At 44.0% G+C, this 13235-nt stretch overlaps 1 protein-coding gene across 1 annotated transcript; it reads right to left on the reverse strand.

The window, feature by feature from the left end:
• Positions 1-9951: 9951 nt before the first annotated feature.
• Positions 9952-11646, reverse strand: LOC144701093 (peroxidase 27-like). Its single transcript, XM_078572790.1, has 4 exons — positions 11252-11646; positions 10983-11171; positions 10698-10863; positions 9952-10604 (listed from the first exon to the last, which is right to left on the reverse strand). Exons 1-4 carry the CDS (start codon positions 11459-11461, stop codon positions 10198-10200), a joined length of 972 nt encoding a protein of 323 aa, XP_078428916.1. The 5' UTR covers positions 11462-11646; the 3' UTR covers positions 9952-10197.
• Between the last annotated feature and the right edge of the window lie 1589 nt (positions 11647-13235).

A 13235-nucleotide genomic window follows, 5' to 3' on the forward strand; every position in this document is an offset into this window, starting at 1 on the left:
GTGATGTATTTCATAAAAATAATAATAAATTTGCGTTAACTGAATTAAAGAGTAAATACAAATTTCATTTACGTGAACAAAGTCCCGTGTTGTAGTTAGTGTTTTTGGGAGCGTAGTCAGTGTATTTGGGAGCGTAGTTAGTGTATTTGGGAGCGTAGAAGTCACGTTGTAGTTAGTGTATTGAGGAGTGCAGATTTAGTTATTAAGAGTAACGAACATATTAAGTTAATTGAGTTTATGGTGTTTCATAGATAGTTAATTGAATTAAGAACTGGAAACGATTTTCATTTCAAGCGAACATACTCACGGGTTGTAGTTAATTTTCATTTATGGAGTTTGATAGTTAGTGAATGGGATGAAGAAATTAATGGCAAGTGCATTCAACTGTATTGTCGTAGTAAGTTCGGGATATTTAATTACATGACTGGCCAGTGCATTAAAACTCTACTAATACAAAAGACACCATACAGTAGTGTTCGCCGGTATCCGGTTTTTCGATATTCGGTCAAAAAATTTACGGGTATGCTATGAATGCAGCCATGTCAAAAAAACATAAGCCCAACGTCTCTGTCAAAGATTTCTGCTCACCTGATCGTCACCTGCGTTGCATAAGAGAAGTGATAAGTAGTGATAAATATGTATAAATAACATTTGGTTGAGTTATGTGACGTGTACCTCAAGAACAGCTAACCCCACCATCTTCGTCGTCCTCAATATCCTCGCCTAGCTCGACATCATTGTACCAACGTTTGTTGTCCGCACGGAGCCAACACTTCACGGTGATGAGTGTTTCAATGCTTATCGGCGAGACGGAACGCTTATGCGTGACAATAGCGTTGCCAACTGAGAACATGCGCTCGGGGCGCTCGTCGCATACGGATAACAAGTCCTCGCGACGGCTGCAAGCAAGGGAAACGCCGCCTTCGTTGCCCACCAAGACAGTGGAGTGTAGACACCCTCGTTCGGCACAGTCTCTGCAAGGAACTGGTCGAACTCATCCCAGGCCGACCGCGTTGTCAACGGTGCCGATTCCACGTGTCGCATAGTGGTGCTAAGCCACCCAACCAACTCTGCACCTCCTCGCCGCCCCCTCTGAGTGGCCATTCTCGGAACACGGCTCGACCTGTCACCGGGCAACAACGACTGTACGTATGCGATAGTCGCATCTCGAACCCCCAGGCGGAGCATTGACCCTTTGTGGATTGGGTCCATCAACACTGCAGTAGTGGTCGCCTCAGTCGCCCACAATATCTCCGCGTACTGTTTAAGTTTGGAAAGCATCGCTCTACACGCCTGTGCCATATTCGACCGATCTTCTTCGTGCAAACATCAAACAGATGTGAAGAATGTGCCGTCTTCAATTTGCTCTACCACTTCCTCCATGTGAACCCTCATGCCGTCTATGAGATGTAAGACATTGCAGATCGCTAGCGTCACGGACTTGCAAACATGGTCTGTGGATACGGCAAAACGGCCAAGGATGCGACAGAACTGTCCGACCAATTCCCACTCGTCCTTCGACAGCTTCGAGGACATCGCCTTCTGGCCGAAAGCCGTCGAGATTTCGTCCAGCACATCACGCTTCTCTATGGCGGCCGGCAGCATATCGTACGTGCTATTCCATCGGGTGGGGCAGTCTAGGACAATCATGTTGGTGTCCTCAACTTCGGGGTCGTCTTCACATGCTTGGGTGTACAGTTCTCGTCGTTGCATAGATCTTCGAATACTCCGCACTAAGTTGCGTACCTTCGCAACTGCGTCACCCAGACATAATCGCTTGCGCGGCCCGTCAACCTCATCGGATACTGAGTAGACATCTACGAGTTCATTGTCCTGGTCGCTGTCATACTGCTCTGTGGTCATCATCACATCGCCTTCTTCAGGTTCCACGCTCTAGGCCGAAGGAATGTTGAATCTTTTCAACGCCGCTTGCACGACAATGTTTAAAATATGTGCGACACAAGGGACATGCCTCCTGGCAGTAAACGTCGGGTTCACGCTCCTGACCTTCCACGCCAACAAAGCCAACATCTTCTTGTTCGCCGTCGCATTGTCCATAGTAACAGCATAGACCTGCATAATTACGTTAGACAAGAAAACTAGCAAGCTCTACTAAGTAAACAACACGCTGAGTTCTGACCTTCGTCCGCAAACAGAACTCATCTAGTGCTTGGAGAACAATGGACGCCATGTTCCCCCCGTCGTGCTTACCGACGATTTCACGGATGGCAAGAACCCGCTCTTTGTACGTCCCGAGTCGTCCACCTAGTGGACGGTGATGCCTAGCAACCCGGTCCCGTTGTCCGCAGTCCACGCTTCTACAGTCAGTGATACTCGGGCCACGGTCTCCCAAAGCTTCCTCACACCAATCTTTATTTGGCCGTGCATTTGGATGGTCCACCTCTTTATGACCTTCGCACTTGGAGGATCCAGGTCTATAAGCGTAGCATACTGCCACATATCCTTGAATGTGACGTTGTCAACGATGCTCCATGGAGAATCTGTTAGGCATATGAACCGCGCAATGAAGTTCTTTGTCTCGTCTGGGGTGTGCCCCCTGATCGGCCCCCGTCGGCTTGGCTCTCCCTGTTGCCTGCTCTGCATTCTGTCGGTGATGCGTGTCTGATCACGTTCTTCGGGGACTTCGCCCTTCAGTTCAGCATGACGATCTGGATGGCATCATTTGAAGTGGCGCCAAAACACATTTGTGCTTCTGTCCGCCTGCCTCTTAATGGGTCTCCTCTTATTGTGCGGGTTCAACTCCCGGCACAGTAAGCATATATAGTACCCATCTTCCGTCAGCTCGAAGTAGTCGATGATGAGGGAACGATTCGTACGAGGCCAACTCTGTACGACACGGGAAGTTCCCTCCTCTGTACGTTCAGGACGTACGACTCCTGACCCAGCTCTTTCTTGGGCTGGGTCACCGCCTCTAGTTGGATTCATCTTTCTGCACAATTTCAAGTTAACCTACATGTTTTGGACCAATTAAATTCAAATCTAGATACATTAATAATCAATCGAAATAGTGGAAGTACAGAAAACTTGGCATAATCAAAATCACGACCTCCATCTTCATCATCGTAATTAACATATTCCCCACAATTTCGACGTTTGTTTTCAGAATCGTGAAGTGATAAAATATGCGCGAAAAGTAGATCTAAGTTAACCATAAAAATCACATTGCCTAGACTGACACCTAAACACCAAATCAACAATAAAATCCATAGTGTAATAAAGAAATACCGTTGAAGAGCTCTTCTTCAGTTGTAATAATGCCCATATGTGGGTCTTCTACTCTGCCGGTCCTCAATCAGACAAGCTCGTCTTCAATTAAGAGAGGGAGAAGAAAAAATGGAGTTATGAAATTGAGAGAGGGGGAAGAAAAATAGAGATTTCAAATTGCAGGAGGGAGAAGAAAAATGGAGTTATGAAATTGAGGGAGGGAGAAGAAAAATGGAGTTATGAAATTAATAGATGGAGAAGTAAAATGGAGATATGAATTTGAGAGAGGGAGAAGAGAAATAGAGATATGAAACTGAGAGAGAGAGAGAAGATAAATAGAGTTATGAAATTAAGAGATGGAGAAGTAAAATGGTGATATGAAATTGAGAGAGGGAGAAGTAAACTAGAGATATGAATTGAGAGAGGGAGAAGTAAAATAGAGATATGAAACTCAGAGAGAGAGAAGAGAAATAGAGTTATGAAATTAAGAGATGGAGAAGTAAAATGGTGATATGAAATTGAGAGAGGGAGAAGTAAACTAGAGATATGAAATTGAGAGAGGGAGAAGTAAAATAGATATATGAAATTGAGAGAGGGAGAAAAGAAATGGAGTTATGAAGTTAATCGATGGAGAAGTAAAATGGAGATATGAATTTGAGAGATGGAGAAGTTAAATGGAGATATGAATTTGAGAGAGGGAGAAGAGAAAGAGAGATATGAAATTGAGAGAGGGAGAGCAGTAATAGAGTTATGAAATTAAGAGATGGGGAAAAAAATAGTGATACGATATTGAAAGAGGAAGAAGTAAAATAGAGATATGAAATTGAGAGAGGGAGAAGAGAAATGGAGTAATAAAATTGAGGGAGGGAGAAGGAAAGTGTAGTTATGAAATTAATAGATGGAGAAGTTAAATGGAGATATGAATTTGAGAGAGGGAGAAGTAAAATGGAGATATGAAATTGAGAGAGGGAGAAGAGAAATAGGGATATGAAATTGAGAGAGGGAGAAGTAAAATAGAGATAGGAAATTGACAGAGATATGAAATTGAGAGAGGGAGAACAAAAATAGAGATATGAAATTGAGAGAGGGAGAAGAAAAATAGATCTACGAAATTGAGAAAGGGAGAAGTAAAATAGAGATATGAAAGTGAGGGAGGGAGAAGAAAAATGGAGTTATGAAATTGATGGAGGGAGAAGTAAAATAGGGATATGAAATTGAGAGAGGGAGAAGAAAAATAGAGATAGGAAATTGACAGAGATATGAAATTGAGAGAGGGAGAACAAAAATAGAGATATGAAATTGAGAGAGGGAGAAGAAAAATAGAGCTACGAAATTGAGAAAGGGAGAAGTAAAATAGAGATATGAAAGTGAGAGAGGGGAGGACGAAGAGAGATAGGAAATTGAGAGAGGACGAAGATAACAGGAGAGAAAAGATAGAGAAAAAGAGGAAGCTAAGAGGAAAGATAGGGAGAGAGCTGAAAATCGACTTACCCCTGTTGCCTTCTGCCGCCGTTGCTCGCTGTTGCCCGCCAGTGCTCGCCGATGCCTGCTCCCGCCGTTGCCAGAAAACAAGGTTCAAAACTTTAAAAATTCGAAATACGTAACTTATATGAAATTTCATAAAAGAACTAACTTATATGAAATGTTTATGAAATTCGATGCGGATATCGAAAACCGATATCCGCATCCGATATCCGATACCGTCATCTGTCCCCCTGAGATGGGAGACGGATCACGGTATCGGACGGATATCGGTATCGGATATCGGCATTGTAGCAACCGATATCCGATACCGATATCCGGTATCTGGATATCGGAAAAAACCGGTACCGGAAGTTTCCGGTACCGGCATCCGTCCAGCATCCATCCCGATACCGGTATCCGGTACCGGCATCGGGACGGGCGAACACTAGATCGGGGCGTGATTGACTAGATGGTCCTCCATCACCTGCCCTCTTGCTTGTGAATCTGGTAGTCAAGGACTCGAAATTATGGGCGAGAGGCTGGCCAACTGTGTCTCTAGACTTTGATCGCATGCCTAAAGAGAATTAGCCCATCGTGGGTCACCAACGCCAGTGACCCTGCCCTCTTGGTGAAGCCTTATCCTGCTCGACTTGGGTTCCTCTAAGAGCCTCGTTGAGTCACGAGGGAATAGAAGACTGATACTCGGGCCACCCCTGACTCTGACACTTTGTAAGGGGGAGATTGGTCAATAGAAAAACCACCTGACGTAGGCAGCTTGCATGTCCGGCGGGGCTTGACCAATCGAAGCAGGCCCCTTCGAGCTTGCCAAGTCGAGGAAGGAAGACACGCCGTTGTCGGGTTCCTGACGAGGGTGGGCTCATTCCCGGGCTATCGACCGCTCACTAAGAGATCGTTGAAGGACCTCGCCATCAAAACCAAGTGTGGAAGGGCCGACTCCGAGCCCCTCCTTGCCATTAGTCGGGTAACTTGGGGCGCCTGAGCTGCGCTTGATGTTGACATCTCACTGAGCCTTCGAGCCGGTCAGACGCGGTGCCTGCTGTTGCTCTCCACAATTCCTGGCCTCTCTATGCCCACCGCATTGGGCGCCCCTGCCAAACCAGAATGTGCACTTGAGCCACCTGCCACCATCCTCAGGCTGTTCTTGCCACCCTCCCCTCCTTTGTCCTTTATCAGAGCTCCAACATCCCTTGCTCGTCGAGCTGCCGTCTGCTCTCCAGCATCTCTTCGCTCCACCCGCCCTGAATCGCCACCGACGTCGATGAAGTTCTGCACCACGAGCCACGCCGTCGAGGAATGCTATCCTCTCCCTACACTCGTTTATTTACCTTTTGCAATATACTTTCATCTCGACTCCACCGCGCTCGGGCTAGGTAGATGAGAGAAGCAAATTGAGAGAAACTACAATATTTGAGTGTCTTACCAGTATAGACGAGACCGTCTGTTACGTGTGAGCCCTACGGATTGACTCTGTTTGGCTGTAGACGCCTTCTTCGCTCCGACGAGGTTTGAGAGGCCACCGCCACCGTCACTAGCGAACCCGTCCAAGCTTGGAGCTCGGCGCCTCCCTTGAGTCGGAGCCTGCATGTAAGACATGTTGGGCATTCATTTTTGGATTGTAGTAACAGCAATCCATTAGGGTTTATTCGTCGGACGATGACACTGTCGACGTTTGATGCCATTATCCCTCATCGGCACCGAACCATCATATTCGGTGCGGACTGGATGATGTCCTAGATGTTGTGCGACATCAAAAGTAACTTTACATATATTGCATCTGTGATTTCTTGGATCCTAGAGTGAGCCGAGTCGAGCTACTCAAATGTGCAGCCTCTAGATGTATCCACACGACCCTTGGCACGTCGGATCTCCTCCTTCTCATTGACGAGCTCCGTTCTTTTTTCATCGTCATCATTATATCGTCTTGATCGTATCGGGGTTGGAGAGAGGGTGTGGGGAGAAGGGAGAAGAAGGGGAAAGGCCCTTGAACAATTCTGGCTTGGGTAAATTTCATTCACGGCCTTTCCCTATTTATACTAAGTGGACATTTTTCATAAAGCCCCCAAAACTTAAGTATATCTTCTGATGTCCAAAAGATCATTTGTGTATGACCCTCTAGGTCCATGTATCACTCTAGTTAACAATGCTAACAACCCAATAACCTTTATTGGCCTTCCAAATTAATTAACTATATCATCATATAGATTAATTAATATTAGATCAATTTAACCCAATCAATAGGTCGAGTCTCCAACACGTGGGGTGCCAAGCTACACCTCGTGTTCTAGAAGATACAAAGGACTTTATCCCTTTATGGAACCTGTTCGCCATCGGTTACCGTTTATGTATAGTCCCTCATCCACTTGACGCTCATTGGATGACTTAGGGTGTGGTCAACTGTCAAACCCTAATCGGTCTTCCAAGTTAATACTGATGCATTCAGAAATCATCGGAGAACTCTTCTCTGATAGTCGATTGCCATGACCAAGGACTTCACCGCATCGTTTTCTTTGAGTTGTCACCTCTTCTATCGAGGGTGGACAATCCCATGTTGACCACTCAATTGTCTTCGTGAACTTCTTGATGTATCGGAACTAAGACCGTTTAGAATCCCATGGTTAGAGACTTGTTGGTCATAGTCAAAGTACAACCGTTGTCCACAAGAATCTTTGGTGTCTCAAGTCTAAGGACCACTTACACAAACGTGATGTGAATTGACCTGATTGACAGTTTAGTATAATACCATTCAGGGATGCATACGGATCAATTCAGTGAACTTTTTCTACTATAGAGCACCCAATAGCTATCCTTAGTGTCTCCCACACTAATGACTATGGGACTGGCCATACCCATCGTATGAGTGAGAAGAGATAGTGCCATTCTATCCAAATACCTCGATGTCCTTCTCGCGTATCCGTCGAATAGGAATGTTTATAACACATGCTTAAAGACTAGTGATCTCTGTATTACGATCTCCATATTCAGGGATGTCATTCACGAAGTCCGATAATGTATTCATGGAATTCATTATAAGCATCACACGTGCGCTATAATGAATATGTTCTACCAATGAACATCGAACGAGATGTGGAATGTGTGATTGGCTTGCTTGACACATATATTTCCATCATGACCCAAGTCCATATAAAGGCCCAAAAAATGCCCAAACAATTAAGACCATGGCATCACCCAAAAAGTGGCCAAGTTGCCACTTTAGACTGTCTAGTAAGAGTTCTTTTTTTTTCATCTTTACTTTTTCTCTTATCTTATTTCCCTCTTGATAAATAAAAAAATGTTTTCCCTATTGTTGTTTTATGTTCAGATTATGCGACATGTTTATATATTTTCGTCTTAGTTATTCCACACATCATATACATTTCTGTGGGGATTGAACCTCGGGGATTTGATACCTAGTGTTGTTTGCGAATAGAGAGGAACAAAGTGATTAGAATATGGAAATAGGGAATAGAGAAACTAGATAAATGATGGACTGTCAGATTCACATACGTGCTTGATAACGAGTTATCCAAGAAGAACAAGAGAGAGATAAAGGGGACAGAAAATATAGATTAAGTAAGAAAAGATATTTTTGTTATTTGTAGGTGTTGACCATGAATTTGGAGACAATTATAATCCAAAACATACTCACCAGGGACTGTACCATCCACCCACACCAGGGACCTTACTTGAGCAAGCAATAATGAGTTTTAACGAAATGATCAAACAAGAACGATCTTCAAAGCCTTCAAATGACTAGAGGAGAGGGGAAAGAAAACGGGCTTTAATAGCCTAAAATTCCCTTCCTCCCTCCAAAATCACTCTAAGATGGACATTATTAAAGATGAATTTGCATATCTCCTTATTAGGAGGAAAACTGAAGAATTTTTTACAGAGAAAACATAGTTTTTTGCTCATAACTTCCCTCCAAAATTTGGCTCCGGGCCCAGTTCCCTCCGCCCAAATCCTTTAAATCAGCATCTATATTGTCCCTTATCCTTCCTTTAATTTAGAAATTGAAATTTAAATGGATACCTAGACCACGAACACAGTTTGAAATAAAAGTATCATTATAGACTAACATCTTGGATCCAAAAATTGAGGAAATTAATAATTCAATTATATTAAAACAATATAAAATATGATGCATGATAAATGGTCAAAAAAGTTGTAACACTTATTAAATCAATAGTTACCTTCACTTGGATCCAAAAATTTGAGGAAATTATAGATAATAAAAATTTCAAGAGAATAATTCATGAAACTATGTTAAGTCATGTGACGCATAATTGTTGTCAATTAAAAATTAAAATTCGCAATAATGTATCTCATTTTGTTATGGATTTTTCCAGGAAATATACCTATTTATTGATTCAAAATCTGAAATAACTGCAAGGTCATCTGAACAAATCCATCTTCCAGGCGTCGCAAAAGTTTCCAAATTTGATGCGAGGAATTTCATGTCTCAATAACTGTCTGAAATCACCTTTATCAGAAGTGTCACAATGTCTTTTTGTGAATTGAAATTAGTTTTAATGACCCAACGATGCAGATTTTTTCAATCTGCAGTGCCAGAATGACTTGGAATAGGTTGAATCTTCTGATTTCTCATATTATGACATGTGTCATGTGGACTGAATAAATAATTTCGTCCCATTTAATGAGACGGCGATTCCATTTTAATGTCGGTGCCACAATTACATCGCTTCCTTTCATCATATGATACTCATCAAATATCATAAATCCACCAACATACTTTAATGTTGGTGAGAGATCAGTCAATCAAACGGCAACGCCTATTTTGAGGAAATAATCTGTATTCCCTGGGTTAGTACATGCATGCAAGTTTTAGAAAGTTCTATCACAGTATGTTGCAACGGACGCATGATTTACGACGAACTCATTACTCTTATCTTTTTCCCATTGCATAAGAAAAATAAAGAAAGATTGATTCATAGATTATAGTACTCTTAAGACAGAAAATCCTTAAATCTGCTCAACTATTGAAAGAAAATGGAGAGATGGCGGACCATTCGTGAACTGCTAAATTGCTGGAATGATAACGACGAGACAGTGTAGTTACTACATACCGTCACATAGCAGAAATACACAATACTAAAATTTCAACTCTTTACTTGCCAGAAACAATTTTAAAAAATTGTCAAAAAATCATTCTAATCTTCTGAATCGTGCCACCAACTTTCCATAAATGTTCTGAGTAAACGAAGTGTCTCCAAAGCCTGAACATCTACCGAAAGGACAAATTTTAATCACGACCTTCAATTATATTTTCTACAGCTGTGACCAGCGTGGGAACACGGTTCACGCGGGGACCTTTAAGTGACCGCCGAGCGGACACATGTAAACTTATAAAAAAGGACCACAAGACAAAACGCCATATCATATTCTCAATCCTATTACAGTTTTTACACCCTGATATTCTTACCCTCTTACGCTCTTCTTTCCCTCAAGGCTTCAATAGTTCGGGCTGTCTTATGCGTTTACCAGAGCACAGTGCTTCCTAATCTCCCCCTTCTTGCCCGTGCGCACGCCGACTCTGCCCATCTTGATCATCGCCACCCCGAAATCGTGAAAAAACTGGGGAGTGTTCCTGGCGTACGCATAGACCAGCTCCTTCGTTACCTTGCTATGTAGCAGGGCAGCGTCAGAAGCGAAGAGCCCTCTCCCTCGGATCACTCCCCTGTAATAGCTAGAATCGAACTTCAGGACACTCCCCCTGTCCATCTCTACGATACTGTTCTCATCGCCCCGTTTGCATTCCTTCTTCAGAGTCAAGGCGTACTGTTGATCCAGAGACGGGTCGCGGTCGCCCTTTCCTGTGAAGTTGTAGAGCCTGCCGCTGAATGAGCTGCAGTGCGCGTTACCGATGGTGTGAGCTCCTGAGTGACAAACCAACCCATCAAGAAATAGTCAGGGCACTCCGAACTCCATACAGAGACCTTGAAGAGAGGATAATATGAGCGCACGCTCACCTGAGAGGATAGCGAGGTCCTTTACGTTGAACCCCTTCCTGGCAAAGTTCGCAATTAACCCTTCAATATTGGCGTATTCAGACGGGAGATCAGCGACGGCCTCAGACGCCTTCGATATGCGTCCGTCGTGTCGGCCCGTCTCCACTGCCCAGCTCGGTCCGCCCTTCTGTAGTCAACAACCATAGAAACATAGTTGGTATGGCTACCGATCGAAGACAAGTTATGGTCTTAAACTCGCTCTATCTCCGTTTTTCGCCTGCGCTTTCAGATAGAATGATGATTTACCTGAGAAACACCGTCCCTGGCGCTAAGGGCCAAGATGTCGGCGCAAGACACTGTACCGGGGCAGACTTTCTCGATGGCCGCCTTCGCAGCATCGATAACGTGGAAGCCGTCGAGGGTCAGGTTTGGCGAAGCGTCCTTTTCTGCTGTGTTACCGATAGTGGAGTTGAGAAGCACAGATCCGTCGCAACCCTGTCGTGATTAATCGTTGAAAAAATAAGCAGAGAATACGACGCTGAGGAGCAGTAACAACGATCAAAAGAATTGCCTACCCTGACAAAGCAGTCGTGGAAATGCAAGCGGAGTAACGCTGCGGCGACGGCAGGGTCTTTCACAACAAAGCCCGCCACCGTTTCCCTAACTATGGCTTCGGCTTGTGGGCAGGTCTTCTCGTAATAGCCAACTCTCAGTCGCGTAGCGTCCGCCACTGCCAAGAGGACTGTCAGTAAGGCCACAACGAGAGAGAACTTGGAGTTCTTCATCCTCTGCTTCTCTTCTCTGGTCTTCTCTTCTATGTTTAGCGCAACGCGTTTCCCACCGTTTTTCTCTCTTCTCTTCGGCGCGGTATGAAGAGAGAAACATGCTACTTATACACTTACCCAAGAAGAGATCGCCATTCGCAGCGGATTCGTTTCTTCAAGAAATCCGCCTTTCAGCGCGCGCCGTGGCTCCAGCCAATTGTTTATGAGAAAAGCACTCGACAGATGGGAGTATCCCTTCTAGAAAAGAGTTTATTTGACCCAGAATACTGGCTCGTGCTCATCCCTCTCTACCTTATCACCCCAATAGAGACTTAAAGTGAGAGAAAAAGAATATCTAGCCTGGCGTGCGCGTGTACGCCACACGCTCCATGATAGGTCGTCGTAGATGACGAAATCATGGATCCCTCTTGGCAACGACTGGTGGGTAACAGAGGGCAAGGCTCGTGGTCGTGGATGAAGAGAGGAGACGATCCTTTTCCAACTTTCTTCACAATAAATTCAACTGCGCGTTCCCTGTGAGTCGCGGCACGCGGTTCGCCGCGGGTTTTCTCGATTATTGCGATGGCGAGGCGAAACAAGATGACCTCTTAGAAAATGATTGCCTGCTGAAGTTGGGTTTGGGGGGGCGTTGAACATGGCTTGAGGAGGCCACACGACCTCCACTATGAATCAGACAGCTCATCGAAATCGACAGAGAAGATAAGACGGACAATGCTTTCAAGAACACGTCATCCAGTCAAAGCTAATGGCCGTATCTACGTATTTTTAAGCGTATTTCCATTCTACCGATTCCCTGAAGTCGGGCTACCGAATAAAGCAATCTATCATGTCGATAAGATTTGAGTAATCATTTGTAGCTAGGCTTGCAGGACCGACATAAATCATCCATTCCAGCCAAAAAATCGTCATCTACCATCATCCGCAGCGACTGACGGATGACTGAACAAACTGTATTCAGTCATCCGGCACATATGAGGGATGACGGGGATGATTGATGACGAAAATTTGGAACGATTGTGAGGATGACTGATGATGTTAAAGGACGACAGAAATGTGAAGAAATATATGATATATATAGTGTATACATATAGATACATATATATACCCCAACCACAGGAACCAGCGTCCAGGACAAGGACCAGGATCACTGATGACAGGACCACAACCTTCGAGGACATGGGCCAGGACCCCTGAGGACGGGAACAACAACCATCTAGGATGGGGATGAAGACAAATGAAGGAGGTGACGAGAACCATCGACAATGGGGATGGACCGTAGATGACGGGTAACGATGATTGCGGGGCAACAATGATGACGACTGATGTATCACAAATCATGCTTACAAATTAATATTTTTTAAGGGTTTATAAAGTCATATAATGAAATTAACATGCAATTTCATGTTAAATTCCATTTCATGCAATTATTCACTCATTATGTAAAATTTTCCATTTTTAAAGAAATATTGCGTGACTATAAAATATTATGTGACTCATTGATAGAGTAGAGAAAAAATAATAATACAATCTATAGAATTAATAAATATATCTAACAATAAGTATTAAAAAATAATAATAACGAGCTCTTAAGGAGCCGCCAAGGAGTGCAGCCAAGGCCGCAACCGCAGGGACAGCCGCGGGTGCAACTACTCAAAGCGGCTCTAAGGTAACAACTGCCCGCGCCCAAGGTAAGTCCTGTTCGCTTTAAATCATTTCATATCCATTTCGAAGTTTATATATCATTTACGAACTTTCAAAAAAATCGATATGAGAT

The sequence above is a fragment of the Wolffia australiana genome, chromosome 3 (genome assembly GCF_029677425.1).
Source record: "Wolffia australiana isolate 7733 chromosome 3, ASM2967742v1".
Taxonomy (NCBI): Eukaryota; Viridiplantae; Streptophyta; class Magnoliopsida; order Alismatales; family Araceae; genus Wolffia; species Wolffia australiana.